Here is a 16,180-nt window from a genome sequence, read left to right as displayed (position 1 = left end):
CTATCCACTCTAACAGTTTACCCCCTACTGCAACCTTTTCAAGTTGGAATAACAAGCGTCGCTAGTAGCTATTTCTTTTTATACTCGATCGCCCAATGTTGGGTCGTTATGGACTATACCGAGTGTTTATGTTTTTGACAACTGTAATTTTATGATGCCAACAATTTTATAAAATACTCCAGTCTTTTATCCTATACTTGTATTGAAACTAATTCGAATCGTTTATACAGGATGAATCGAATTAAAAAACATCAATTAAAGACGAAAAATGAAAAAATAAACACCCATACCAAAACTCTACTTTATTTCAATAGCCGAGTGAAAACTTCGCGCGAGTCGCCGCGTCGTACGGTTGCGACGCTGCCGCGTTTCCCGCCGGCGTCGCCACGTCGTTCATGTTCGCGTCGCGTCGTTTCAAATCCGATTTGACTAACAGGCTGACGACGGTGGAGGAGAGTAAGATCCCCTCGATCGTAAAGAACGTGTTCAAATATCCAATCGAGTCGATGAGCTGCTCGAACGTCAGCGTAAGGATGATCGTGAACAAGTACAGAAACGCGTTGAATGCTGCGCAGCTTATCGATTCGGGTACCGGGTAAGTAGCCTCGACGATGTATTCGAAACCGGCCATCATGGCCGGCGTCAGGCAAAACCTGGAAGGCGGAAAGATAAGTAATAATATTTGTAATGTGTTACCATGGGAAACGGAGCACAAAAAAAACTTCCAAATTTTAATGTAATACTATTAACAAATCGCTTTCATTGAAATGTTATAGTTGGTGTATTACCTATCTGGAATGACCTCGCTAGAGCTTATTTAGAAAAGAGTATAGTGACGTAAGCGGCGTAATGAACCGGTTTCGACCAGAGTCCGATCATGTGACTTCGAGCACAGCTGTTTTTTTGTATGTATTACGCGGATTCTGAGGTAAATAGGTTTCAACTACGTCTCTCATGGCCTGCTTCTGGAGAAACTTGGCAGATATGGTGTCCGTGGTCACCCCCAGGATCTTATCCGGTCATATTTAACTGACAGAACACAGGGTGTCGTCTTTAACAATGATATATCAGAGTTTAGGGTTGTGAGCAGTGGCGTGCCTCAGGGCTCCGTCTTGGGTCCGCTACCGTCCACTATTTACGTCATATTAACATCTTGTGTAAAAAACTTGCCTCTAATATTTTTGTAATACGTATTTTCCTCTATTTCACGTGTCCTAGTTCAAGAATTTTTTAAAAATGGTAAATTTTTTTCCAGAAAATAAGTTTTAATAGAAATAGCGATTTCAATATGAATTTTTTCAAATATCCCAAGACGAAAACCGCAAATACAAAAATTGAACCAATTAGTCATATTTTTTACGATTTTTGATTTGTGGCTAATTTAATTTACTCTGTAAAAACACAATTTTCTAGGTCTTTTGGATTTTTGCCTATAATTTAAAAACCCTGTATATAATCGAAAAAATGCCTGAAATAAATCTTTTTGCACTGGATTTTCTGCGTCTGCCGGTTAAAGAATTTTGCCAATCGGATGAACGATTATGGAGGAAAACATATTTTTCTGGAAGCTAAAATTACCAAAAAAAAAATCAAATATATTTCAAAAATACTTGGTAATATTTGATTGCGATCAATTTCTACAGTTTAAATGTGGACACGGACTTTTACTACTCTGCTAAATTTGAAGTTGATATCTGCAAATTTATGACACTTAACACATTTCTCATTTAGCGCGGAATATCGGGAACACCCTGTACAATAGGTGAAAACCTTAAATATAAATGTTTTTGCTATCTATGCGAGCTATATCGCAATTTAAAAGAAAGTGACCACGCAAAAGTTTGACATCGACCTTACCCGAATAGCGGAATTGCTATAAAACTTCCGATACGGCTCTTCTCTACGAGACTGATCACGACAGGAACGTAGGAGATTGACGAACTAATGAGGATGACAAACGACACCAGTCTGGAATAAATTTGTGGTAAGATTAATTCGACACCCTGTATATTGAAGCTGTTTAAGTGTATCATGATTTTGAAGAACATGCGCCGAAATATTTAACATTCAATAAAATCCGTTTTTTTGTGATTTGGGGAATACAAAGCCGGTCAAATTAGCAGACTAGTAGCATGTTTTCCACTGACTACGATGATGAAAACAGAAAAACAATTGAAAATGTACTCTGCTTAAATGTAACACCCCGTATATCTTTTACTCTAATATTAGCCTAAAATTGAAAATAACCGAATAACCGAGATGGCCATTTATTTCATTAAAACTTGCCTTTTGTCAATTTTTTAAAATCAAAACCCATGTGTTGAATACACTTCCATAAGGTAGTTCTGCCACACTTAACACCGGTTTCATATTTTTCAAGCCTCCTAATTAAGATATCTAATGGAGGCACGCTTTGTTCCTCGTATAATTGGTAAATTTTACGCCTATTATATCTTGATCACTTTCATCTACACTCGAGAAAATGTCAGCATCGTTTCCTTTTTTCCTCGCTGAACGAGAGTCAAATAAACATTGTTTATATCTTCCTTAGTCTCATAGAATAGTGTTTTCTACATTTGGGCGGGAGCATCTCCTGAGATACACTAGACTCGCACATATTTTGCATAATCCGCACACGATTCAACACACGCTGCATTATACACGAAATAAGAATGATTACTAATAAACTTAAACTAAGTAGTATACCAAACCAAAGAATATTAAACAGGTAGGTATAAAATTATTTTCTATTACAGACCACAATTTTACCTGAATACATGATAGATGTGCTTATCTTTGGACACGCTGTATACGCAAAAACCTATTCGCGACAGCAAGCATAAACTTACTTGAACTTGTGCGTCTTGTCCAAAATGACGCCGAAAATCACACTGCCGACACAACCCCCCATAATAATGGCCAGGAATCCTACGAGTCCGACGTCACTCTCGGCTCCCTTAAAAAAAGTCATCTGTCAAATTAAAGATGCCGTCAATGAAATTATCATGGCTGTCTTGTTTTTGGGATACAAAACCCTCGTATCTCCGTTGCGTTTTAAGTGATTGAAGAATTTGAAAATAAATTTTTTGGATTTCTTCTGATGAATCCAGTGGCGTACTCTATGTGATCTAACCGTTTATTAGTTATAAAGCAAACATATATTTGTTGAATGGAAACCTAGTATAGTATTTGTTACGTATATATTATATTTAATAATTAGTAATTAATTAATCTATTGAAAACAATATCCAACTAGACAATTATTAACAAACAAGAAGCTCAATACTTTATACGTTATGTGTTTTATAATTTTCAATTTATAGTCCATTATTACATTGATTAATTCGAAATAACAATATTTTTCTTATTTTTTCCATGACATTTAAAAGTATTATTGGTCTCCTTCGCGGAGTTTGGAAAAATAAATCAATTGCTCCTCGAAGTTCTGCTACAGGCTGGTATCGTGTTTTCTATACTTTATTTCGCATATATCCCCATAAAAAGAAATCTAATACTGAAAGATCTGGAGATCGTGAAGGATATCTTACAGGTACGTTTTGTTTTGTTTTAACAGTCCGGAGTTATGACTTGAGGCGCCATCTTGCTGAAGATACGAGGGCAGCGCCAAAATTTCGCGTCCAGAATATGAAAAAAACAAAGTAGAGTAACAATTTTTTATTATGTTTCAATATAATCCCCCTTAACTTCAATACACTTATTACATCTCTATATTAACAACTCAATCCCCTTAAAAAAATATTCTTTTGATTTGTCTGCAAAATGAACTAAAACAGCCTCTTTTAACTCAACTTCGTCGTTAAACCGCCGTCCACGTAAGTCCTTTTTCAAATATCCAAACAAATAATAGTCCCAGAGAGCCATATCTGGACTATAGGGAACCCACACTCTAAAATGGCAGCTTGTGCAACACCAGCAATATGGACAGGTACATTATAGTGCAAAGGACGCACGCCTCTGGTCAGTTTTCCTCGACGTTTTACACAAATGCAGTCTCTCAATTTATGGTAATATTTACCATTGACATTGGTATTAGTTTCTTTAAAATCTATCCAAAGAATTCCGTCACAATCCCGAAAGATCGTGGCCATCACCTTTTTTCTTGATTGGCAGACTCTGAATTTTCTTGGAAGTGCGTCACCCTTACGACGCCACTCCATTGATTCTTTTTTCGATAGAGGGTCATAACAGAGAACCACAGAGTTCCAAAAAAGACCGGGCACACTCTACACAATGTTGTTTTTGAATAGCCGAAAAGTTTTTAGGAACCCACCTTGCACTAACCTTATGCACACCTTCAACCGTCGATCACTGAATACCACCTCTTCCACAATCGGAACAATATCTTCCGTTATGACCTCCACTGGTCGACCAGTTCCTGAATCATCTTCAAGGGACTCCTGCCCATTCGAAAACGTTTTGCCCATTCTTTCACTACAGAATACAAAGGAGAACTTAAACGAAGACAAAGTTCTATCTTGATACTAGAGCTGCATCTATGTCAGGCCGGGAAATTTTGGCGCTAACCTCGTATATATCATTATCATTATCAACGAAGAAATAACCATATTAGAAGTCTTCCAAAAGAACTTTTAACTCTTAACTCTTAAACTTGTGTGGTATTGTATGCGTTGTATAAAACACACCAACATATCATATTTTTTATAAGTTGCATACACTGTCTTTATTATAGAAAATTAATTTAAATGAATTAAACACAAAAATAACAAATGGATAGGTAAAAAAATATAAATAAAAACTGACAATCCCGTAAGTTTTCGACACATTTACTTTTTTGTTTTTAATAGATGAGTCATGGCCTACTGATATAGTCTGCTTAACATTATAATAACGTAATGTTTGTCATATTAAGACATGATTATTTTTGAAAAAAAAATTTTCGTCCTGTTTTTTCGAAATTAAGTAAAGAGTCTTTTGTATAGTGATAACTGCTTGGACGTATTTTATTTTTTTACTGTGGCCCACTGATACAAATAAAGTAAAAGAGTGAAAAAAAAAAGATGAATTTTGAACTTAATTCTCAAAACAACTTTATAATAATATATATTTCTGCCCAAAATATCTATATTAAATTATGTACCTGTGTATGTCAAAAAATCATTTACCTACGTCACAAAAACTAGAAAATAACTGCTAAACTTCTTTCTTTTCACAGCAATCTATAGAGACGCACTTTACCGTATGTATTACTTTAGGAGCAATAAACCTATTTTCCATGTATTTAGTTTGCTAAAATGTATAATATAAGCTTTGTCCGATAGAGGGGACATGGCGGATACTTCCACACGACTTACGGGAAAATAGTTGAGATATATGCTGTTCTCTATGAGACCGATGGCGTTTAAAACGCCAGTCGGCAAACCCAAAGACCAGATAATCATCCAGAAGTTTCTTTCCTTGAACATCGTCAATACCTGTTTCATATACGGTTCTTTGACGTCTCTGTCGACCAGAGCCAACTGTGACGGACTTGGTGGCAGCGCTGGCTTCGATCTGAAAACTGACGTTGCGTTGGTTCGTTTCTCACATGTTTTTGGGGTATGTGGAGCAAAATCTAAATTTTCTGAATACTTTATTATCTAGACAGGGCACGAATACGCTGTTATAGCGACTTCATCATTTAAGCTGTGTGACTGTATTTGGCTACAGTATGGTCATAGATATAAGAAAGTGACTAACTGATGCGAATAAAGGAAAGACCCGGGCAAGCTGTAAGGATGAAATATGGCCGAACAGGTCCGTAATCTGCTTAGAACTTAATTATTTGCGGTAGGTATAAAAATATTTTCTATTACGAACCACAATTTTACCTGAATTTAAATTCCGAAATTTTAGGTAATAATCTTGTTCCATTGTATGTTGATGACCACCCTTGGATAATCCCATTTAAAAGCAATTGGTCACTTTCTTATATCTATGAACAGACCATAGCTAAAAATTTACATTAGATGCAGAGAAGAGATTCTTATTATGATTGGACATTTTAAGAATTTTTATTTTAAGAGAAATGATAGTTAAGGCCAATGCACAGTTGAGTGCCATCAGCGCAAAAAGGATAATCGCACTGTAATGGCGTTGTAAGCCTGGATGTAGTCATCGCAATCGGAGCTGAACCTAAAATACTAACTTCGTAAACAGCCAAAAGCCTAGTTAAGTGTTCCTTTTTGTGTTTTCTCAGGACGATACCAATTTACGTTAGTAAGAATTGAAATGAGGATTTCACTGATTTATCACGTCAAAAGCTTTTGCTAAATCCAAGTGAGACCAAGACAGTACTTTTGTTGTCATCGCAAGCCTTAAAAATATCATCTGTTACATCTGCAACACATGTATAACCAGATCTAAGACGCGATTGTGTGCGTGGGGGGCAAAATATTGTAAATATGATAGCAGTGATCAAACTATGTAGGTGTAGGTAACAAGCAAGCATCATATTTCATTCAGGTTTTCTTCTTCAACAAAACAATGACTTACACAAAACAACCACCAGGAAGACAACCCCTGTAGCGATCGCTTGGTACAGGAACATGTCGAATAGCTGAGATTCGGTACGATCACCCATTTCGACGAGGTAGGGCGATACCACGCACCCCAACGCGGCACCTACAAGCGTCAGGATATCAGAATAGAAGATTTTTCAAATATTTTGATTCGCAACTAAACGATGTCCACTAAGAAATCCATAGAAGGTTTCGCAGTAATTTTGCAAAATACCAATGAGAAAAAATTGGCACTGCAATAAGTAAGTTAAGTGAGAAGATTAAAAAAAAATACGGGTTTAATAAAATTTTGCTAGTTTTATGCACGAAAGTGTTATGCATATATTATTCATTTCTGGCCCATTAATAACGAGTTTGAGACATTGACACATTGATACATTGATTATATGAGCTTTTTAAATAAATTTTGAGTTACACTTATATTTAAGATATTCTGCAATTATAATATCTATCTACTTAGCTGTTAGCTTAACATTAGTATATTTTTAATTATATTTTGATTGGCGTAGAATGTCTGGGATATACGATGGATTAGACGATGAAATATTTATAAGTATTGGCATATAAAATAAATATAATATAAATATATATAATAGCGTTATATATATATATATAAAAATATAAATGCTTTTCTTCTGTCTTACAATACTTGCTCTGAATGTTCCAATGCCATAATAAAATTTTGACATTTTTGCTGACATTAAAATAAAGGTTTCGGTCACAAACGTTCATAAGTGCGAACCTGCCATGGCGATTGAGCGCTTACCAAGTTGCATGCCCAAAATGGCGACGGCGCACGCCGTCGACACCTGAGACGAACCGAACCACGTGGTGGCTACTTTGGAAGGCACACTGGCCAGGTAAATTTGAGCCACGGCGCACAGTCCTTGGGCAACGACGATGGTCCAGAATCTGGACGGATCTGAGCCCAGCAGTTTTAGAAGGTTGCCGACCAGCGTCAAGAGGGCCGCCGTGGCGAAAGTAAATTTCAAACTCTGGAACGATCAGAATAAGGAAACCATCGTTACCTTCGCAAAATGCGAAAAACGCGAATGCGAATTTTTGAGTTTAGTTTATATAAGCTTTTTTACCTCACTAGGTCTGCAAAGGGCCTACAGGGTGACCCAATTATTTTTATCGAGCACAGTATGTCTAAAATTCGTTGTTCGGGTTTCTGAGCTGCAGGATTATTTCGAAAATTTAGCGGTTTGAGGCATCGAAAAGAAAAAAAACCTTCTATAGAGATTTTTTTTACGCAGAATCCATTGGACTAGCTAGTTTTTTCAGATTTTTTTTTTTGAACGATGACAAAGTTGTGTATTTTTAAGGACTTTCAGAGTATATACAACACTTTTTTAATTTGTTTTTAATTCAATTCTGTATTGAAAATTATAATATTTTAATATGACTTTTTATATTGGGCTGTGAATGCAAATAAATCATTATTCTTGTTAATATATAATTAACAATTAGTTTTAGTTCAATAGTATCAATTACTACCTAGAATTAAATTATTGTTTTAACTTAAAAAATTTATTCGAGAACCATTTTTATCCGTGTTGTCCATTTTCGTCTCGCAAAATTAGTTTAAATCTAAATTTACAGCTAATGAAACTGCTCAAATTTTCTTGTTCTGCGCAGCGCACATTGCACATTTCTTAATTCCATTTTAGTGGCATTTTTAGCAATGCTTAGGAAAATTCTTATCTAAATATAAACCTATCAGTGGAGAATTATGCGTCTTCTTCGCATATTTCTGGTATGATATTTTCCAATATTCCCGGATATGGTCTGTTCATAGATATAAGAAAGTTGCCAATTGCTTTTGAACGGAATTATCCAAGGGTGGTCATTAACATACAATGCAACAAGATTATTACCTAAAGTTTCGGAATTTAAATTCAGGTAAAATTGTGGTCCGTAATAGAAAATAATTTTGTACCTACCTGTGTTTAATATTCCTTGGTTTGGAATATTACTTAGTTTAAGTTTATTAGTACCATTCTTTTTTCGTGTGTAATACCTCGTGTAATACGTGAGTGTTAAATCGTGTGCAGTCTAGTGTATCTCAGGAGATGCTCCCGCCCAAATGTAGAAAACACTATTCTATTGAGACTAAGGGAGTTATAAACAATGTTTATTTGACTCTCATTGAACGTGGTGCCAGCAAGCAAGCATCTTTAGAAGAAACGGCCAAATTTCAACATCAACTGTATGGAAAATAGTGAATAATCCCATTTCAGCGAGGAAAAAAAGAAGCGATGCAGACATTTTTTCGAGTATAGATGAAAGTGATGATCAAAATATAATACGGCGTAAAATTTGCCAGTTATACGAGGAACAAAGCGTGCCTACATTAGATATCTTAATTAGGAGGCTTGAAAAAGATGAAACCGGTGTTAAATGTGGCAGAACTACCTTATGGAAGTGTATTCAACAATTCGGAAATGGCGACTGGAATATCTAAAAAAAATTAGGATTTACAGAGAACAACAAAGGACAATTATTTACTTGGATGAAACCTGGTTCGACACTTATGATACCCAGGGTTGGGTTGACTCAACTGATAAGTGTAAAACAAACGCGATGGTTGGATTCCAAATGGATTTTCTCTGTCTGCGAAAAATATTAAAGATTCTTCTCTGGAGTACCATGAAGACACCACCGCTGATTTATTTGAAAGTTGGTTTAAAAACAGACTAGTTCCAAAATCGCAGTAGACAGATGACTAAAACCTCTTCCTCATGTGACACAAAAGCAACAATCCAAAACTACCATTATACCAAAAAGCAATTAATTGAGATTCTAAAAAGCTTGAACCTACAAAACAATTTTACAATTTACCACTGTATATTTAATCCCATTGAACATGTTTGGCACCAATGAAATCTGCCATTCGTAACAATGTTTTTCCCCGTGTTAACTCCAATGTCCTCAAACTTATAGAAACCGAAGTTTCTAACATCCCTCCACAAAGTTGGCAAATTCTGTTAAACATATAGAAAAAGCAGAACAATCGTATATCCATATTGCAAATAATATAGAACACATAATAATTAGAACAGGCGATGATAGCCGTAGTGATACTGATATATTATGTGAATAATTTTAAGTAATTTAGGTAGGTAATAAAAATTATTTGTAATTTTATTTGAGAATTAAACATAAGTACATATATAAATAAATAAATATTGTTTAGTATCTTTCCTAACAAAAACAATCAAAGTAAGGACCTGTTCTGCCGTATTTCATTCTTACAGCTTTCCCGGGTCTTTCCTTAATTCGTATCAGTTAGTCACTTTCTTATATCTATGAACAGACTTTATCTATTTGCTGTGGGCTTAGTATATTACTTTCTAAAAGAAAACACGAAACACTAATGCCGATCGAACCAGGTTTCATCCAAGTAAATAATTGGCCTTTGTTGGTCACACGCTGTATTACACACAAAATAAGAATGATTACTAATAAACTTAAACTAAGTAGTATACCAAACCAAAGAATATTAAACACAGGACCACAATTTTACCTGAATTTAAATTCCGCATTGTATGTTAATTACCACCCTTGACTAATCCCATTCAAAACAATTGGTCACTATATATCTATCAACAGACCATAACACTGCAGTATCGTCGTGCCTTGCCTCACTTACAATATTTTTATTAAAAAAATATGTTGCACTGAGCCCCACAAATGCTATGGTAGTAAATATCCAATGGTAAGGGAATGTTAAAACTTGATGACCGATATCAGCAATTATTTCAGCAGCAGCATACGGCAAGTTGGGTAATTAATCCGCATTCACTTTTAGGCACTTCTGTGTTATGGAAAATTTTCTACTTCTATGAAACCTTTTTGCGCAGAATTTAATGGTTTTGATTCAAAATTTATAAAACTAATAGTTTGTTCAATATAAGGATGGGATATCATGAGCATATTGAAAACGAAAACGTTAAATTAGGAAAGTTTTAAAGAATTCCATGGGAAATTTAAATTTTCCCGCGTTTCAGGGAAATTCGAGAAAATATTAGGAGTTGTCAAAGTACGTCAAAATAAGCCAAACATGATTTTGGAATTAGCACGTTACAAATTATAACACTTTTTTAAGGAGAATTTGACACAAAGCGAAACAGTAAAAATGGTGTTTTTCATTTTTAAACGAGGCTCTACTGGGCGTTTAGTGCATTCGGTCTGTCGCTTATACTCACGCATTTTTCAATTAAGTAACTGATCGGCAGTAACAACACAATGTAGGCGATATAAAATATCAGACATGTGAGATCGACTGGAAACTCGTCTACGTTGTAGAACCTAAAAGAGACAAAAAATTTTATTGTTTAAATGGAACAACGCAACAGAAATGCGATTGCGGCGTGGCGGTCAATAAATTACCTAGTGATTCAAAGATTCCCTTCCTCGATCAGTCCACTAAGAAAAAAATGACACTAAATACATACAATAAATTCATAGCCAGGAATATCTACACATAATTTCATTTTTATTCGAAACGTCTAAATCTGATTCTATTTCACTATAAGAATCGTCATTGAGATTGATTAGAATAGGATTTATGCTGTTTTGTATTGAAATGTAAGAGTCCTCAATTTTTATAGTGTGTAGTACTGAATCTTTTCAGCTCTCAATTGGTATATTGTTGACTCATTAGTGGTCGCTGACGTAGTAATACGTAATTTTTGTCCGAAATCCAGTAGCCGCTGACGTAATAATACGTCATTTTTTATTTAAAATCCAGTAGCCGATGACGTGTAGTACGTTTTTTGACAGAAAAACTTTGTTTGTGCCATCAAACAGTCGATTTATTTTAATTGATCTTTTTAAATAAACACAGATTAATTTATTATTTATCCTGCTTTATAATGGAAGAAGACGATAGTACTTGTTTACTGGCGATGACGTTTTTAAATTATTAGTAAAGTAAACAAACAGGTAATATAAAGTAATATAAAATAATATAAACAAGTAATATAAACGGTTATTGGTCTACTGATCTACATATTGAACCACCAATGTTTGGCAAAGTTATGCATCGAAATAGATTTAGACAAATATTACAATCATTACATTTTTGTAATAATGATGGAACGTTTAAGCTTCCGAGTCTACAGGCAAGATAACTAAGTGTGGTATGCTTGTCAGAAAAGTTGCAAAATCTCGTAAAGAATCTTTTAGATATATATGAAAATATTTGGTACCGTACTTACATGGATAACTATTATAATAGTGTTGAATTAGCAGAGCATTTGCTTTCCAGGAAGATAAGAACATGTAGTACAATTAGGGTTACGTCAAGATATAAAAAGAAAGTTAAAAAGAGGCCATCATGTTTTCCGTAGAAAAAAAGAAATTTTAATTCATGTATGGAAAGACAAGAGATATGTCAGAATGATCTCAACGGTACATCAGGCTCGGCTTATAGAAACGGGTAAGATAAATCGTAAAGCTGGTGAAATTATTAAAAAACCAGAACGTAATACACATTACAATAAATATATGAACGGTGTCGATTTGGCAGATCAATACCTTTCTTATAATCCTATTATAAGGAAAAGTCTCAAATGGACAAAAAAGGATTTTATGTTTATGTTGATTTGTGATATACAAGAAATTGAACGCGGCAAAGAAAATAAAATTTACCTCTTATTTACTAGAAGCGGGTTTACTAGCAGCAGTTTCTGAAGATCAATCAAAAGGCTTTCAGGAGATGTAAGAACACATGGGCTTGTAAAACTTAAAAGTTCGGGGAAAAAAAAAACTCCACAGAAACGGTGCAAAGTTTGCAAAATTCACGCCATAACGAGAGAAACTTGCCTTATGTGCGGATATTGTGAAATTCCTCTATGTGTTGGAAAATGTTTTAAGAACTACCACATTTAAGAATTAAGATTAAGAATTTTAAGCGGCCAGTAATGAGTTAATTACATTTTTTATCAAACTTATGACACATGGGACTTTACTGTTTTGCCAAATTATCGCATACATACTGTTTTTTAATTGCATATGAATTTAGAACTTGCAAAGTTGAGCTTTTTCGAATTAAATGTCATTACCCAATAACAATAGGTAACAACATCGTTAAAGTTTTATCGACAGAGACTATGTCAAAGAATGGTACGGATAACGCGACGCCAATCGTTGCTGCCGAAGTATACTTATAGAGAAATGAAACAGATTGTCCCTGCGCAAGCTCAGAGGCAGTATAGCGAACCTTCTTAGCAGAAGATCAACTCCCCTCTCAGGATAGGAACCGTCCTCCCTGAACATTAGATACTTTAGATACAGTTATACATTGGGGACCATATCAGCGAGCCATAGTCAAGCTTGCACCTAGCGTAACAGTTAAATAACAATTTAACAGTAGCTGAACTACCAAAATGAGTTAGTCAGTTTCAACGCATTCATATAGTTTTAGGTCATCCGCATAGGCAAGCGTATGTATCGAAGAGAAGAGGTCCATGGTTAGAACCTTGAGGCACGCCAGAAGTTGCAACAAAAGGAACTGATCTAAACCCCTCAATCTCAACAAACTGTCGACGGTTCACCAGATAGGACCTCAACACTTTTTCAATCAGTAAGTGATGATCTATATGGTCAAACGCTTTGTGGAAGTCAGTGTATATAACGTCAACTTGACCTTGCGTGTTCAGGGAGTCACAGACATACGAAGACAGAGAGCATAAGTTGATGGTACATGATATTTTCGCATAAAAACCATGTTGTTGCGTAGATAGTTTATTTCTAATTTGAGCAAAAATAAATTTGTTTGATATAATCTCGAATATTTTAGAAAATTTGCACAAGATCGAAATCGGTCGGTAGTTTTCGACCACAGAAGGATCACCTTTGATGTTTGATTTTGCAGATATTATGCATTATGTATATTTCAAAATAATTTACCAGTGTATACAGGATTTTTCAAAACAAACGCTAAAAACTTAAAGTTTCAAATGCCAAAATCAGATATAAAAATATATTACTTTCTATATACTCAATTTTCTTGCTTGAATCTAAGTGGACCTGGCAAAAATAAATTTTAATGGACGGATTTATAGGAAACTTTCTTGTCTACTGCATTTTTTTCATAAAACTTAGTTTCCAAAAAAAAAAATTTAGTTATTTTTTTATTTTATATTTTATTTTATATACATATTTTATATTTATATATTTCTGAACCTAAATGATCTTTTCATGAGTAAGGACTTTTATTTTCGAACAATTAAGTAATTAGATAATGATTTTTTCATTAAATTATTCGTATTTTATTGTTTCAACTTTAATTAGAACATGTTTACAAGTGTTAGTAGACAAAAATATAATCCCAAAATGTTATTATTAATTTTATATTTTCTATTTTTTTTCAGTTTCATTTTTTTTTAGTTATTTTATGTGCCTTCAAATATTTATATTTTTTGAGTTTAAAATGGTTGAAACGGTTGATGTTTGCGTTCTGTTTGTACCTTTGATTTAATTATTTGTGTTCATAGTATTGCCTATTGTTTAAATAATAAATAATATATCCCAAGTATTTAACTTAAAAAATTTACAAAAATATGGATTTTCACTAAATTTTAAACATTTTCCGCTAAGTTATTGTTAGCCTTTTAATTTTTTTATTTCAGCTTTCCCCAAAACAATTTAATTTTAAACCAAAACTTAAAACAGGGCAATCTTTTAATAAAATTTTAAAAAATATATATGCAAGGGTTTTTAATGTTCTTTTTTCTGCAAAAATGTCATAACTTTACAAAAAAGCATTTTCTTCTGGCCCTTTTTTTTTGGTAAAAAGTGACACAAATCAAGCAAGTTTATTTTTAGACTTTAAATGAAAACTCCAGATAATTAGACTTATTTATTTATGTTGAAAAAAAAACTTTAATTTCTTTTTATAATATCTCATATTTGAAAAAAAAAAATGGGTTTGAAAATTGAATGTCTGGTGAACACTGAAGCGCGAGCGCGATAGAATGTGTACTTACTTACTGATTATATTGGCTATTATAACAAACTGCAGTAACTGCATGTAGTTAATCACGGACAGTGCGCAGTATATTGCCAGGATGACCCATCGATATTTGTACACCTTTACTCTAATCATATTTTCTAACGTACACACGCGTTTTAGGACGGTACGGAACTGACAATGATCGCATGTCTGACCTAGACCGGGAACGGCAACAATTTTAGTATTAAATTAATCGGAAAAACATTGTAATTTTGATAAGTCCACTTCACTGAAGGATGTTGTGAAAAAGCGTATCAGCAAATTGCATATTTTATTCGTAAGATAACGAGAGTTATATTTTATTCGCAAACTTACCGATAACAACAAATCATAGTTTATATTATGACGTATTTATTGAAAGTATTTCGAAGATAAAACGGCGTACAAAAACTTAATAAGCATGACGTTAAATCTCGCAAAAATGAGTATAGTAGGTAGTTAAAAATGTTGTATGTATTGCGTTATATTTTTATTTATATTTTTTTTTATAATTGGGGGAATAAATATACATATTCCTCTGGATTTATTTTGCTAAATATTATTATATATTATGTTCACAGCAATAGAATAATACAAGACGTCTTTTATAATTGTTGTATAACTGCGGGGTTTTTCTCGTTGTTCTTTTGTTATCCATATATGTAGATGCCTATTATTTTGTTTTTCGATGATCTACTGGTGTCCTATTTTTGGGTTTTGCCTTAGTATAATTTTCCGCGCTTTCATTAACTTTATTTAAAGAAATAAAAAAAAATAAAAGTTATTCATTTCTCTTTGTTCTATTGTTTATTGAAATATTTTTCATATATAGGTTGAGGTTTTTTATGTTTAGTACAAGCATCTCAGGAACTCAGTTGTCAGCTCTACTCAAAACTATTTTCAGTTTGCAGTTAATTGCAGTAGAAAATGATAAACATAAATATTTTAGGAAATTATATTCTTAATAAAATATTTTTGATCCCACTCATCATTTTTAAGATACAAAAAAAACTTGGGTTTATTAACTTTTGTACTTGTAATTGTGTAAACTGATATAAAATCATGTCGATCTTTTTCTTTCCAATGATATGCGTAAAGTCTGTTCATAGATATAAGAAAGTGACTAACTGATACGAATTAAACAAAGACCCTGACAAGATGTCCGTACTTTGCTTAGAATTTAATTATTTTGGGTTTTGTTAGGAAAGATACTAAACAATATTTATTTGTTTATGTATGTATTTATGTTTAAATCCAAAATAAAATTACAAATTATTTTTACTACCTACTTAAATTATTCAAAATTATTCACATAATATATCAGTATCACTATCGCTATCATCGCCTGTTCTAATTATTATTTGTTCTATATTATATATACTACGATTGTTCTGCTTTTTCTATATGTTTAACAGAATTTGCTCAACTTTGTGGAGGGATGTTGAAAACTTCGGTTTCTATAAGTTTGAGGACATTGGAGTTAACACGGGGAAAAACATAGTTACGACGAATGGCAGATTTCAGTTGGTGCCAAACATGTTCAATGGGATGAAATATACAGTGGTAAGGTGGAAGCCTTAAAACTGTATGCCTTACATTTTTTGCATAATTATCACAGACGTATTCCTTTTGTACATTC

At 33.6% G+C, this 16,180-nt stretch overlaps 1 protein-coding gene across 2 annotated transcripts; it reads right to left on the bottom strand.

Annotated features, from left to right (window-relative positions):
* Positions 1–261: 261 nt before the first annotated feature.
* On the bottom strand, positions 262–14,713 carry LOC132703793 (uncharacterized MFS-type transporter C09D4.1-like). Of its 2 annotated transcripts, none has more exons than XM_060673271.1 (8): positions 14,537–14,713; positions 10,751–10,853; positions 7,306–7,534; positions 6,514–6,642; positions 5,454–5,539; positions 2,850–2,956; positions 1,858–1,968; positions 262–653 (listed from the first exon to the last, which is right to left on the bottom strand). In XM_060673271.1, the coding sequence occupies exons 1-8, from the start codon at positions 14,653–14,655 to the stop codon at positions 308–310; spliced, it is 1,230 nt and encodes a 409-aa protein (XP_060529254.1). In that variant the 5' UTR covers positions 14,656–14,713; the 3' UTR covers positions 262–307. The 2 variants fall into 2 exon arrangements, with proteins under 2 accessions (XP_060529254.1, XP_060529253.1); XM_060673270.1 differs by having other exon boundaries at positions 263–653; positions 5,334–5,539; positions 14,537–14,712.
* Positions 14,714–16,180: the final 1,467 nt, after the last annotated feature.

The sequence above is a fragment of the Cylas formicarius genome, unplaced genomic scaffold (assembly GCF_029955315.1).
Source record: "Cylas formicarius isolate icCylForm1 unplaced genomic scaffold, icCylForm1.1 PGA_scaffold_6__28_contigs__length_40554024, whole genome shotgun sequence".
Lineage (NCBI taxonomy): Eukaryota > Metazoa > Arthropoda > Insecta > Coleoptera > Brentidae > Cylas > Cylas formicarius.
The sequence above is the reverse complement of the archived record's forward strand: the minus strand, read 5'-3'. Positions and strand labels throughout refer to the sequence as shown.